General features: G+C 51.8%; 1 protein-coding gene and 2 long non-coding RNA genes across 3 annotated transcripts; 1 reads left to right on the top strand and 2 right to left on the bottom strand.

Moving 5' to 3' along the window:
- Window positions 1-481: 481 nt before the first annotated feature.
- LOC122236282 (next to BRCA1 gene 2 protein-like) lies at window positions 482-1,446 on the bottom strand. Its single transcript, XM_042977157.1, is given in 3 exon segments — window positions 482-760; window positions 763-924; window positions 1,045-1,446. Coding segments are annotated over 3 exon segments (327 nt in total). The 5' UTR covers window positions 1,088-1,446; the 3' UTR covers window positions 482-638.
- A 152-nt stretch (window positions 1,447-1,598) lies between these two features.
- LOC122236283 lies at window positions 1,599-13,479 on the bottom strand. Its single transcript, XR_006214360.1, has 4 exons — window positions 12,876-13,479; window positions 10,651-12,353; window positions 2,261-2,689; window positions 1,599-2,149 (listed from the first exon to the last, which is right to left on the bottom strand). It is a non-coding gene; the product is annotated as an uncharacterized LOC122236283 (long non-coding RNA).
- LOC122236287 lies at window positions 6,028-8,400 on the top strand. The gene is made up of 3 exons (XR_006214365.1): window positions 6,028-6,142; window positions 6,401-6,599; window positions 7,942-8,400. It is a non-coding gene; the product is annotated as an uncharacterized LOC122236287 (long non-coding RNA).
- Window positions 13,480-14,051: the final 572 nt, after the last annotated feature.

The raw sequence follows: 14,051 nt of genomic DNA, 5'->3' as shown, positions 1-14,051 counted from the left end.
AGAGAGAGACAGAGCATGCGGGCAGAGAGAGAGGGAGACACAGAATATGAAGCAGGCTCCAGGCTCTGAGCTGTCAGCACAGAGCCCGATGCGGGTCTCGAACCCATGAACCAACCACGAGATTATGACCCTCTCTGCCACCCCTCCACTCGCACTCTATGTCTCTGTCTCTTTCTCTCTCCAAAATAAACATTTAAAAAATTTTTTTAAAAACAACAATAAACATTTATTCCTCAAAAAACATCTTTTTTAATGTTTATTTTGAAGAGAGAACAAGAGAGAGAGGGAGACACAGAATCTGAAGCAGGCTCCAGGCTCTGAGCTGTCAGCACAGAGCCCAATGCGGGGCCCGAAGCCATGAATGGTGAGACCATGACCTGAGCCAAAGTCAGACGCTCAACCAACTGAGCCACCCAGGCGCAATACCCATCCCCCACCCTCCCCTCCCTCCCACCCCCCATCAACCCTCAGTTTTGTGAACATATTTTAAAACTACCATAGCCAGGAAAACAAACCATTCTAGATATTTCAAACACACACACACACACAGGTCATACAAGCAATTGGTGCTCACCACTGGTGGGGCTCGCGGTGGTGAAGGTCAGGGCCAGGGGGGAATCGCACCACTAGCTCTCAGGTTACTTTACCACAGTTGCTCTCCATAGATTCAAAGCTGCTGCTGCCACTCGGTCAGGAAACTTCGGGAAGCCACTGCCGGGGTCACTACAGCCCCATGGCCCCAAGCCTGACTGGTGGGGAGTATGGACTCCAACATTCGGCCCGCATGTCTGCTGCTACAGAGGAGGAAAGCATGGCTTCCACCTCCTTCCACCTCCGCCTTCCAAATTTCACACAGGTACGCTTTATTGGCACAATTCTGCTGTCGAGGGAATCTGTCAACGATGGTTCGTGGGTTTCCAGGACCTGCAAAGAAGGGGCTAGAAATGGGTGTCAAGAGCCAACCAACATCATCCAGCAAACCCCTCCTGATGGGGGGGTGTTCAAAGGCTTTGTGAAAGGGGGGTGGTGTCCACGTGGAGTAACCTGGTGGTCGCGTTCCTAAGTCGGAAACCCTGAAAGGTGTCATTCTAGCTGGGCAGCAGGTGAGGCGCTGGATGCTGACGACATACACTCATCCCCAGAGGTGACTGGAGAAGCGCCTGGAGTTGATTCTTAGTTTCATCTCTGGAACGTTCTCACTGGAATTAAAGCTGGATGGACTATTGGCAATGCAGTATCTGAGAAAACATAGCCCCCATTCAAAAGGGCTGCCAGAGAAAAGATCTCCACAGGGAAACATGATTTCTCAAAATACAGCCTTTGGACCTCTATACGCAAACATCCCTAGGATGCTTACTTAAAAAGCTGATCCTGAAAATAATTTAATTTCAAAGGCTGTTGGGGCACCTGGGTGGTTCAGTCAGTTGAGCGACCGACTTCGGCTCAGGTCATGATCTCACGGTTCTTGGGTTTGAGCCCCACGTCGGGCTCTGTGCTGACAGCGCGGAGCCTGGAGCCCGCTTTGGAGTCTGTGTCTTCCTCGCTCTCTGCCCCTCCCCCACCCCCCTGCTTGCACCCTGCCTCTCTCTCAAAAATAAATATTAAAAATAAAAAAATTAAAAGGCTGATCCTGCACACCTCCCCTGATGAAAACAAACAAAAGCAGACACTACTTAAAGTAATCCAGACAGATTTCAGTCAGTAACATAGTATTGCAGTGCCGTAGGGGAAAGGGTTCATCGTGAGCAGGCACCCGACTGGGATTATTACAGAGGTGATGGGGTATTTCACAGGGAGAATGAGGGACTAGGGAAGGGAATGAGTGGGGGGCTCTATAATCAGAAGTGAAAGATGACAAAAAGCAGGAAGGGACGCTGGCCCATATGAGACCCATCTGGCTTTGCTGACACTTCTCAAAGTTAAGCTCCTGCCCTCTCACAGAAGCTGGGAGACAGGGGCCCGATCTTCAGGCGTTGGCTGGACTCAGCAGCCAATCCTTTAGACAGCCGGGAGTTTTGCAGGCAGGCACTTTAAGGGAGGCTAGGGTCCTACTAGGGATGCGGCCACGAGCTGCCAGCAACCACGTCCGTGTTTGTTCAAGTCTTCACAGGCCAAGCAAGGTCGAATCAAGAAGAGGGCTCGGAGGAGCCTGGCGAGCATTTGGAGAAAGAATCTGTCACCCTCCGAACCCACATGCCCACCCCTCCTGAGCCCATCCCCCAAACAGAGGGACCACTTTGACAGGCCTTTTTATGCTCACCAAACGACTGAAGTAGGACAAGGCGGACGGGGAGGTGGGGGAAGCAGAGGTTCTCCGGCTTCTTCAGGGCTGGAGGTCGGCAGGGATTTGGGGGTGGGAGACGAAGGGCAGAGCAGATTGAGGATGACCAGGAGGCTCAACTGGATTCTTAACCTGGGAGTCCCGACTGGTCATGCTGGCCGGCTCCTGCCCCCACGGAGGTCAGGGCCTCTCAGTCCTGAGGACCACCAGGCACGACCAGCTCTGGCTCCTGTGGTCCTGGTGGGGGTATGTTGTTGAGACCTGGGGGATGGCGTGGAGCACCAGCTGGGGGGCGGGAGCACACTCATTCAAGAAGAAGAAAAGTCCCGAGGCCCAGAGCAGAGGCAGGAATGGTGCTTAGGCTGCGTGTGTTTCCAGGGCAGCGGCAGAGAGCGGTCTGGCGCCACACTGTGGAGGAAATGAAGATTTCAACGGTACAAAGGCCTCGTCTGGATGAGGGCTACACCCCAGGGTGGTAGAGCAGGAAAACAGAAGGAGCCTGGCTCCCTGACATAAGAGCCACCGAACCAGCCCCAGATCCAGTACTTAACCGGATTATCATATGAGAGATCAAGAAGCTGCTTCTTAAAAAAATTTCTTTTCAATGTTTACTTATTTTTGAGAGACAGAGACAGAGCATGAGCAGGGGAGGGGCAGAGAGAGAGGGAGACACAGAATGTGAAGCAGGCTCCAGGCTCTGAGCCGTCCGCACACATCCCGACGTGGGGCTCGAACCCATGAACGGCAAGATCGTGACCTAAGCCAAAGTCAGACACCTGACCGACTGAGCCACCCGGGTGCCCCCAAGAAGCTGTTTTTTAATTTAACCCACTGTTGGGGCGCCTGGATGGCTCAGTCGGTTAGGTGTCCGACTTCAGCTCAGGTCAGGATCTCACCGTTCGTGGGTTCAAGCCCCACATCGGGCTCTGTGCTGACGGCTCGGAGCCTGGAGCCCGCTTCAGACTTTGTGTCTCCCTCTGCCCTTCCCCCACTCAATCTCTGTCTCTGTCTCAAAAATAAATAAACATTTAAAAACAAAGGAATTAAAGGGCGCCTGGGTGGCTCAGTCGGTTAAGCATCCAACTTCAGCTCAGGTCACGATCTCGGGGTTCGTGAGTTTGAGTCCCACATCGGGTTCTGTGCTGTCAGCCTGTCAGCGCAGAGCCCGCTTTGGATCCTCTGCCCCACTCTCTCTGCCCCTCCCCCGCTTGCACTCTCCCCCCCGCCCCCCGAAAAAAAGGATTAAAAAAAAAGAATTAAAAAAAATCACTTAACCACTGTTGTGTTGGGTCTCTACTGCAGCAGCTGAACCTGTACGTAACCTGATAACGGAGGGAATCCATGTATCTGTTATCTTTTGCCACAACAGTGCTAACTAATAGACCATCCTCAAAACTCAGAGGAGGCTGGGAAACCGATTCTCACAGGTTGGCCGTTACCGCTGTACTTTAATGCCCTGCTGGCTGGATCGGCGCTGCTTCTCACTGCTGGTCTTTTCTCCCTGTGTTGCTGCCGGGACCCAGGCTGAAGAGGCAGCGGCTACCCAAGAGAAGCGTAAGAGAGCAAGCAAAAGAGCCATCGGGCCTCTTCGAGCCTAAGCACGGAACCAGCCCCAAGCCCCAAGCCAGGGGATGGGAAAGTACACTGTGGCCACGAGGAGACACAGCAGGAGCGGGGATGCGGGGAGGGCCCATAATTCTCTCTCCCAGAATGTGACAGAGTCCTGGGTCAGAGGCTACAACACGGTGGCCCTGCTCTTCTAGGCGTCACCTACGAATGGCGCAGAGTGAAAGACAGCGTCCGTCCATGTGAAGACTCAACCGCAGTTCTCTATTAGGTCAGGAGCCCTGACAAGACAAGAATCACATCTCCTTCCTCTTCCCAACGCCTAGGGCCAGGCCCTGCCCTCAGGGCTGACTCAGGGAGATTACTGGGTGAATCTGAGACCATTTCTTCACTCTCTGCGTAGGATTCCTTATGTGATACAGACTGACCTCCTAAAGGTCAGCACACAGTGCTAGGGGTTTGCCCGCAAAGCTGCAAAGGGACTGTGCCATTGGGAACTGAGATGTGTACCTAGGTCTGTCTACACCGCATCCTGGATCCACTGCCTGCCAGAGGGACCTCCAGAAGAAAGGACTTCTACAAGTTAAATATCGCAGACTTCACACTCCAAAGGAGAACCGTTTGAAGAGAGCCATGGTTAACCCTGAGGAATGCCACCATCACCACAGAATTCCAGGCACCGGGCATGTGGGTAGAAAGCATATTTTAGGGCAGTGACTCATGGTAAGTCGTTTCCTCCAGTCCCTAAAACGGGCTATTCAATGTCAAGCTGTCTCAGGCTCAGGCTGATAACAGGGCAGCCATAGGGGACCTAGTGGGAGCTGCGTTGTCACGGTCCAAGTCTGTACGCACCGCTTGTATAACCTGCCCAAGTTCACAAAGACAGGATATCAGTCGCCGCTCTTTATGCTCCCAGTGAAAGAAATCCAACTAAAATATGCTTAAGCCAAAAATGTCATACGGTGTATCGGCTCACATAACCGGGAAGCCTAAGATCTTCAAGCTGGCCGCATCTAGCGCTCAAACGTCATTCTCTCCCCAACTATCCCTCAGTTGTGCTTTCCTCCATGACGGCTTCAGGCTTCAGGATGGATGCCCCAAGACTGCAAAGATAGTCGTTAGTAACTCCAACTCTCCACTGAGGTTGAGCAAGCCTCATAAAGGAAAGCCAGTCTTCAAAAAGCCTCTGATTGGTCTGCTTGGACCCTGTATCTGGCAGGAGGAGACCCTGATTGGCCAGCCATGGTCACGTGCACCTGCAAGGTGGGCCTTAAACCAGTACTTAAGTCTCTGCTAGGGCACAGGAACTGAACAGAAAGTCAAGAGAGGGGGTTGTCTCACGGCAAGTTGAGGGGGCGAGGTGACAAATGGAAGACCAGACATTGAGGCTAGATTGAACTAACCCTAAGCCTAAACTTTGAACAGGCTTTCACACGTTCATAGATGCTATTGTGAGTAAAACACAAATTCACTTAAGAGCAGGAGTGCCTTCATAGTAACTTTTGGTCTTTCTGTATTTTTTGTCCCAATTAATAGATATCGAAAGGATCCCTACGATCACGAGCAGGTCCGAAGACCATTCTATTTTTTAATATTAGAAAGGGATTCTTAACTGCAGATCAAGAGAGAGAGTAAAGAAAGCAAGAAGAGAAGGGAGCCAGGAAAACCCCAGCCCAGGAAGCAGCGAAGGAAGGTTCCAGGACAGCAGCGTATGACAGGTCAAGGAGGTAGCCGAGGGAAACGGCACTAACTGTCATGCCAGAGCACTGGAGCGGAGTGGAGGAGTGATCGTGGCGGGCAGCACAGAAAGAGAAGGAGAAGAAATTAAACCCCGGGGGGTCAGGGGACAGAAACGAGTGCCATCGGACTACATGAGCAAGCTCTGCGGTGAGCAATGCTTACCTAGTCACAATTCTGCAACCACTATCAATCATGGGGCAAGAGTGACAAAACTAAACCCCAAGAATGGAATGGGTGGGGGGTGTTAAAGACCTAACTCCTTGCCTGTGTTGCTAGGAAGTCCACAGATAGTGTCTAAAATGGATGAATCAGAGCACCTGGGTGGCTCAGTCGGTTGAGCGTCTGACGTCAGCTCAGGTCACGATTTCACGGTTCGTGGGTTCGAGCCCCGCATCGGACTTTGTGTTGACAGCGCAGAGCCTGCTTGGGATTCTCTCTCTCCTTCTCTCTCTTTCAAAAAAAAAAAAAAAAAATTAAAAAACTCTTTTAAATGGAAGAATTAAGAGCTAGAAACACAAGATAGGTGGAGATAAGCACCAGAAGATCCAGCGAGAGGTAAGGAGGACCGAGGACTGGCGAGCTGGCCCAGGAGGGTGGGGATGGTCGAGGCAAGAAGCTGCTGCGGGTCATTCTGTTTCCTCACCACTTCATTTCGTACTATTTGAACTGTAAACTATGTGTGATAACATTTGGGAGGCTTAAAGAGTCCATTCTTTTGTCAACGGCACCTCAAAGCTGTATTTGTGTCCAACTTTATTGAGATAGAATTGACACATAATTTTTACGAACCCTTTAAATCCGTTTTTTTCAAAGAGAGTGGGAAGAACCAGCTTCCTGCAACAGAAGCCATGAGAACATTACCTATTCCGGTTTCAAAAGAAATGGTGGCATTAGTTCTGCTTAGATGATTTCGGTCAGAGACCAAATAAGGATACATCTGGGGTTCAAACAAGAGAGGCTCTCACTCCAGTGCTCAAAGACCAGTTAGAAAACGGAGATCTGACTGGACTGGGTAGGTACGAATTAGCCAAAACTGTAATAATAATAATAATAATAATAATAATATAGCTAGTTATCCTCAAGTGCTTACTTCAGACCAGAAACCGTCCTGAAGATATTATCTTATTTAATCCTCATGGCAACTGATATTTTCCCCAATTTACAGATGAGGAACTGAGGCTCAGATAGTTTGGGGAACTTCCCGGAAGTCACACACTCTGGCCCCTCTGCCTGAGGCGGAGGGGCCTCAGCGTGTTGTGATTTACTTCTCTTTTCTAACCACCAATCAAACTTAGAAGTTTCTATCTCTGGTGCCATCTCGAGGGGCCTATGAAAACCACTGACTGTGGCAGTGGTCTCAGGCCCACACTTGCTGGGTTGTGCTGGGCCCTGCGCTGTCTTAGGGAAGGCCTAGAAAACAGTATGGGGTAGAGCCGGTATTCAAACCTAAGCATTCCCGGCTCCAAAGCCCACTTGCTGGGCCACTGAATTATGCTAGTTCTCCAGCTAGAATCAGAGCTGGGTGAGGATCCCACCTGTAGTAATTATGAGTTGTATGGCCTTGGGCCCCCAAGTTCCTTAACCTCTCTTAAGCCTGTTTTATCATCTATGCCATGGGGATAACAATGGTGCTTACCTTCAGGGTGGTTGCTAAGGATAAATCAAAATTCCTATCTGGCAAATAGGAGCCTCTATTTTCCACACCTGTTAAATGCCTTGCCCTTCAGCTCCTAGGTTAAGGAGAGATTCTCACATTTTCTCACCCTTCAGATCCACGGGTGGTAGGGCAAGAGACAGAAAAGGTTTGGGTCAAGGCTAAATTCTTGGACCTCATCCCAGAGTGACTCTCCAGGGCAGGGGCGGGGTTCAGGAATCTACACCTTAGACCCCCGAGAAATTCAGATGCCTGCAGTCCTCCTGCCTGGCTTTGAATGACTATGCGTAGTGCTTGAAATCTGACAGACCAGTGCCTTTGTGAGCGTCTGAGCCCTTCCTGCACTGGCCTCCAGCTGTGTCTGTGCCTCCTCCCTTTCCCCATTGCCCAATCTGTCTTTATCTCCCCCTTCCATTCTAAGCCCCCTCCCCTTACTCTGGCCTTACTTCCTAGCTTCCTCTCCACCTCTCCGTGCACCCTCCCCTGAGCTCAGTCTGCATTCCTACCCACCAGCCGTTTCTCTACCAGTCTCTTCGCCGGCATTGCCCTTTCCTGTGTCCACCCGGAAGGCTCAGATAAAAGTTGCTTCCGCCAGGATAACCTTCAAGGCCTCTTCTCTGTGGGCACCATGGCACTTTGCACGTACCTTTATTATTGCTCAAATAACAGGGTAATGGGAGATTTTTTTTTCCGGCCTCAGATTACCTGGTGGACTCGTGGCCCACGAATGGTGGAAATGTGCGCCAGAGTAAGATGGAGAGAAGAGGACAAGCCCGTAGACTTTGCAGAGGGGCTGAGAGGCCTGAGAAGTAAGAGAAGACCAGGAGACAGGGGCTCCTGAAAAGATAGATATTACCATGCGGGGTTCCCACAGCTTTTGCAGACAGCGGCTGCGCAAAAATTCATTGGAAGAACTGAGGAATGTTGCTGGCTCCATCTGGGGGAGGGCATGCTTGTATCAAGACACTGATGCTCTTGATGTGCTATAATTATAACCAGAAACACTATCCTTTTGCCCAGGAAACTGGATTTCCCAGTAAATTCCTTACTTTCCAAGTTGTTTAACGCTAAGATAATGCTTTGCTTCTGTGTCCTTATTTATTTATCTTTAACGTTTATTTACTTTTGAGAGGGAGAGCACAAGCAAGGGAGGGGCAGAGAGAGAGAGAGAGAGAGAGAGAGAGAGAGAGAGAGAGAGAATCCCAAGCAGGCTCTGCACGGTCAGCGCAGAGCCCAATGCAGGGCTGGAACTCACAACTGTGAGATTGTGACCTGAGCCGAAGTCAGACACTTAACCGACCGAGCCACCCAGGCATCCCTCCGTGTCCTTATTTCTAACTTTCTGTTCAACTGTTAACCATACTAAATGTACTCAGATTCATCTAGTCTAAAATCGAGGAGAGGTGGTTCTCGCTCCTAGAGAGAGAATTATTGAAGAGGCAGCCCGCACACACTCAGGTGCCACATCTCCAACAGCTGGTTTTATAAATGGAAACAGGCACTGGGACCCCTTCTTCTCCCCTTCCCAGAAAGGCTGATGGAGAGCCTGGCCCAGATCAGTGGAGCTTTCTTCCAAGAACTGTCCCGTTCCCAGACCAGCCCTGTAGACACCCCCAAAGTCCCCCTGGACCTGCAGGTAGCAGTGCCTCTCCACCCCAGTACTCACCCCACACTCAGGCCCTAAGATCCCATTTGACCTAAGCCTGCAGGTATGAAGTGTCCAAAGCACAAGACATCTGTCCCCACCCCCACCAACACACACTCTTGACCTTTTGTTCTGAGTCCATGTGAAAGAGAAATGTCAACTCTACCAAGTAAAGGAAACAAACAACTTCCTGGCTAGATGAGAATAACCAGAACCTTAAGCTTCATGCCTGGGGGCTGACGGGTACCTAAAGGTGCTCCCTTGGTGATAGGGGTGATCAAAACCTGTATGCTTTTCCTGAGAACCACCAGGCGGGAAGCACCACCTGCACTGATGCCCTCAGGGAGGCAAAACTAGGGTAGAAGTTATTGGTCCGATTTTACAAGTGGGAACCTTCCGGGCAGGAGGCCAACAGACAGCCTCAACGGTAGATAGTGCTGTGCCCAGGCAAGGTCATGAACCCAGAAGGCGGCCGGGATCTAGTGAGACGCAGACACTGCTGGGGGCGGGCAGTAGGACACGTTCGCCCGACACTGGTGGGCTAGCCTGGTGGCCTCGCCTCTTCGTGCGCATCTCGGGTCGAAGAGTCCCCAGCCTCCCAGATCACTCACGTGCTCTGGGGCTGGTAACTTGGGCTTTCCTGAGCGCTTGCCCCGCCCCGAGGCTCCGCCGGCCCTGCGATTGGCTCCGCGGTCCGGGGGCGGGGCCGGACGCCGAACCAACGTGATGGCGTCAGGCGCCGCGAGCGCCGTTTCCTGTTGTCCCTGGCCGGGAGGCCGCAGCGCCTGGTCGGAGGCTTAGGGGCTGCAGTGGCCAGGAGTGCCCCGCGCCCCCTCCCGGCTCCCTCTGGTGAGTTAGGGGTCAGAGGGCGAGGAGGGTGAGAAGGGGACGGCGGGGCCGAGACGAGAACGGGCGATGGGTCACCAGCCCTGTCCGTGATCGCAAACCCTTGGTTGCTTTGAAACTGTCCTGCTTCAGACAGAGCCTTTTCCCTTCCCGGCCTGAGCCCCGCACCCTACCCCACTCGGACCCGAGCCTTCAGCCCAAACAGCCAGTGCTGACCCGTCCCCTTCCTCTTCTCCACCCGTGACCCGAGTCCAGCCCTTACCCTCACCCCTTCACCACTGGTCTTGCGTAAGTGCAGCCACACGCGACCCCACGGTAGCCCACTTCCAACCCCTAGGACAGCCACTTCCCTCCGCCTCCCTCTAACGCATCTCCTTCTCACCCCTCAACCCCTTTGGCAATCCCAGTGCTCCACGCAAACCTCCTCGAGCCCCCCCTCCCCCTCCCCGTCTTTCTGGCTTACCCCTTTTCAGGCTCAGCTTTCTTATCCCAGCCCCCCTGCTCAGCCCCCCAAGGTCTGCTCAGCCAAAACACCCACCTCCCCCCACTCATTTAATACCTACCACTACAGTAGATGCCCTATTGCGCTTACCCCCCTCTTCTTGACAACTCTGATCTCAGCCCTATCTCAAGTCTTGTATGTATCTTCTTGCCCTCACCCACTCAACCCCTAACTTCCAAGCCCACCGCATACTTTCTTTCCATCCCCAGCCAGCCTGAGGACACTTCATTCCTGAGTCTTTGCTAAACCACCCCCCAACTCTTGCTGCCCTAGTTCCCACCACCCCTACCCAATCTTGTTAGATTGACGTCTTCCTATCCCCATTTCAACTCTTCATCCCAGCTCTGTGCCCACTCTTCCCTTGATGTGGTCCCCATTTGATCTGAGAACCTAGTGCAGTCCCCTGCCAACCCCACCTGCTTTCTCAGAGCCAGGCACTTGCCGAACACCTCAATTGAGGCAGGGCCTCAGATGGTAAGTAAGTGTGGAGGAGTAGAGATCCTTCTCCCGTGGGTCAAGTGCTTTTCCTGGATGTCAGGCCCCCTGTACCTGTCCTTAAGGATTGTATTCCTGGCATCCATATTACATTACTCGCGTTGGCTGCTGGAATGATAGGTATCATCCAAATACCTGGAAGGTGAGGGAGCTACTCATTCAGCTGGGGCAGTGGAAGCTTATCACTTCCTTTTGGGTGATGATCTGGAGAAACTCAAGCGGTTCCACTGTGTGGGGTTGGCTGTGGTCACAGAATCATGTCCATGTGTATTGCCCTGCCGCTCAGAAAGGACCCTCACCCAGTGCTCCTCCTGGCCAGAACTGGTTGTAGATTAGTCCCGCTACCGAATGTGCCAGAGGTGACGTTACATGTTGTGAAGAGTAGAGATGAGTGGATCCTGGGGACGCCGAGGCCTCCGTGGAGGCTGTTGAATTGCTTCCTCTTTTTGCAGGTGCTGGATCATTGAGTTTTGACCATTTTGATTACCCATGAACACAGAGAGTCAAGTTATCTCAGAGTAGCTAGACATTCTTGAGGCACCCAGGCTCCATGGTTAACATTTATAATCTCCTGGGATTTGGGGGTGCACATCCCCTCTAAGTTCTGGTGACCAAACTCCAAAGGATTGGCCATTTGACAGCCATTGTAAAGGACCCCAAAGAAGACCCCTTGTCTTTGCTTGCATTTATAGTCTCACGCCTTTGAGAATCGGATGTCCTTTTACCTTCAATATCCCCTTCCGTTAAGGTGTGATCTCTGAAGGGTTTCAGCCTGTTGGCAGCTTGGTGTAATGGAAGGAGTTCCGCAGTGACCCCACCACTGAGAAGTTGTATACCTCAACTTCTTACAGTCTGAAACGGTCTGAGCCTTTTTATTTTACTCATCTGTTCATTCAGCAAGTATTTTGTGAGCACCACTGTGTGCCGTGCACTGTTTGAAGCATTAGAAAGACAATGGTGAATGAGTCAGGCAAAGGTCCTGCTTTCATTCACTCAGAGTTTGGTCCTTGCCAGAATCTTAAGGGATCTGGGACAAGAATATGGGAGAGATGGGTGTTGTTGGATGGAAGGAGGGAGGGAGGAAAGAAAGATACCCAGTGTTCCTAGACCTCACATTTCTGGCCTCACCCACTAGCCTTTGGACTGGGAATCACGAGCTAGAAGTTGCTTGCCCTCCAGCTGATATTCAGTTGCTTTGTCGCCCTACCCACCCCCCCCCCACACCCATCCCACCCCCCACAGGGCTCTTGTCTAGAAATCCAACTTTCTTCAGGTAGAAGGAGGTGCTGTTTACTCAGCACTCACATGTCTGAAGTATCAGCTGTCTTTCTGAATCAGAAGATAACTTTGTCATTTGTTTCCAACTGAAAACCCTGACTCATCACCTGGTACAGCAGCTGGAGGGCTTAAACACCGGCCTGTTGTCGTGCATAGCCAGGTGCAGGATCGGAGTCAGGCCGTAGAGACGAGGCTGTCGCGGATGGCGGGGAAGTCTCTAAGAAGAAGAGGTTGCTGTTTACTGATGAACGGAGTGTTTCGAAAGTGGTGAAGCCAGGTTATCCATTTCTTCTTTTAATGTAAGTCTCATCTGAGTCCTTCTCCTCCTTTCGTTCTTCCTTAGTCTCTGGAGGAAGTGAAATTGGATGTTTATAGAAGGCCAGGCAGTATCACGAAGAGAATCAACCCCAACGATTCCTTCCTGTGTGTTGGAACATTTGAGGAGGGACAGCTCGGAAACCTGGCTGCCATGGAAAGGACCTGTGGTCAGCTAGTTGGGGCCACAGATCTGATGGGCACGATTGTTTCTTGTCAGTGTTAGGCCTTCTTTGATAAGGTGGAGCTTCTGAAGAGTCTGTGAATAATAAGTTTGCCTGAAACTCTTTGAACCAAGGACCTGGGACAGTATGAACTGACGAAAGGCACAGAGCTTGGAATGAGAAAATTCTGTCCCTCACCTGAGGCATGTTTCTACTGAGCCTCAGTTTTCTCTTCTGTGAATGAGGGATACTCATCCTTCTCTCACAGGATTGTTTTAAGAATTAAATGAGGATAGAGAATGAGATCCTGTGCCAGAGTGAACCAATACAGAGGGGCAGAGGTAGACGAAGGGTGACTTAAGAGTTTCCTAAAGGCACACGGCACTCACCTTTTCTGCTCAACTGTATCAGGGATGTTTGAACTCTCTACTTGCTCTCTTTCTTCTGGGTCTCCTGAAGACCCACCCCTCTTTCGTTTGCTTCTTGGTGTCAGTGAAGACAGCTCTGAAGATAGAAAGTGAAACCAGTCCCATAGCATGGTAGATGGGGGTCTGGCTCACCCAAGGAGCCTGCTGGAGTGCTGACCTAGCAGTCAGGAGACCCAGAGCCCAGAGATCTCACATCGTAGATGGTCGTGGTCCTGCCTCTGAGCCATTTCCTGCCTTCCTGAGGCGTTCTAGAACCGACAGGCCTATGTAGGGAGCTTTGGCTTCCTGCAAGGAAAGATGTGCCCGGAACTTTGGCCTGACCCCCACGTCTCAGTTCTGTTTTGTGAATTGTCAAGTGGCAATTCTTCTAGGTTTCTCTGCACTGTTGTCCTTTTGTGACGTTCCTGACACTGTTTTAGGTCACAGTTGTCTCTTGTCTGGCCCTGCTCTGACCTCAGTGTCAGTTTACTTTGTTTTTTCAGCAGACCCTGACTTGGCCAGAGCACCCACTTAATGATAAGCCTCCCTCCCTCCAGTGAATATTATATTCAGTGAATTAGTTGATGAGGCCTCAATGGTCTTCCTCTTCAGATTGCTGAGGCCCAAGCCTTGAGGCCGGCTGAGGGAAGGGCAGTTTTAGGGCTTGAGGCTCTGTCTAGAAGGGCAGGCCCCCGGAATTGCCAGAGGGGATTGGGTGCCAGGGTCTCAAAGCCAGCGAGCCTGAACTTGGCCTGCAGGGCTGCGTAGGGTAGCCTTGAAGAAACCCAGCCTCTAGGATCAGGCACGGTTTCAGGACCGACTCTATAGTATGTCCCCTTCTCCCGGTGCCCTGGTGGCCAGAGCATGGAGCTGGTCTCCAGCGAAGGGTCCTGAGGATTCCCAGTGGGTAGGAGCTGGGAAAGTGGTGGAGGGAGAGACAGTCTGATGGGCTGTGGCCAGGGGCTAGTGTTCCTCCTGTCAGTCTGTTGTGCGCTGACCAGAGCTGGTTTCGTGGGGGCCGTCCTCCACACACCTATCTGCCTTTGCATGTCCTTACTTAGGAAGGTCGGCGCTGGGTCCTGTTCACCCTCTGCCGGATCCAGAGGCCAGGGCTTGAATCAGAGCGTCTTTCATCATTTAGGGCCACCCTGCCGTTCT

This window comes from Panthera tigris (genome assembly GCF_018350195.1).
Source record: "Panthera tigris isolate Pti1 chromosome E1 unlocalized genomic scaffold, P.tigris_Pti1_mat1.1 chrE1_random_Un_scaffold_69, whole genome shotgun sequence".
Lineage (NCBI taxonomy): Eukaryota > Metazoa > Chordata > Mammalia > Carnivora > Felidae > Panthera > Panthera tigris.
This window is presented reverse-complemented; position numbering and strand designations above follow the sequence as displayed.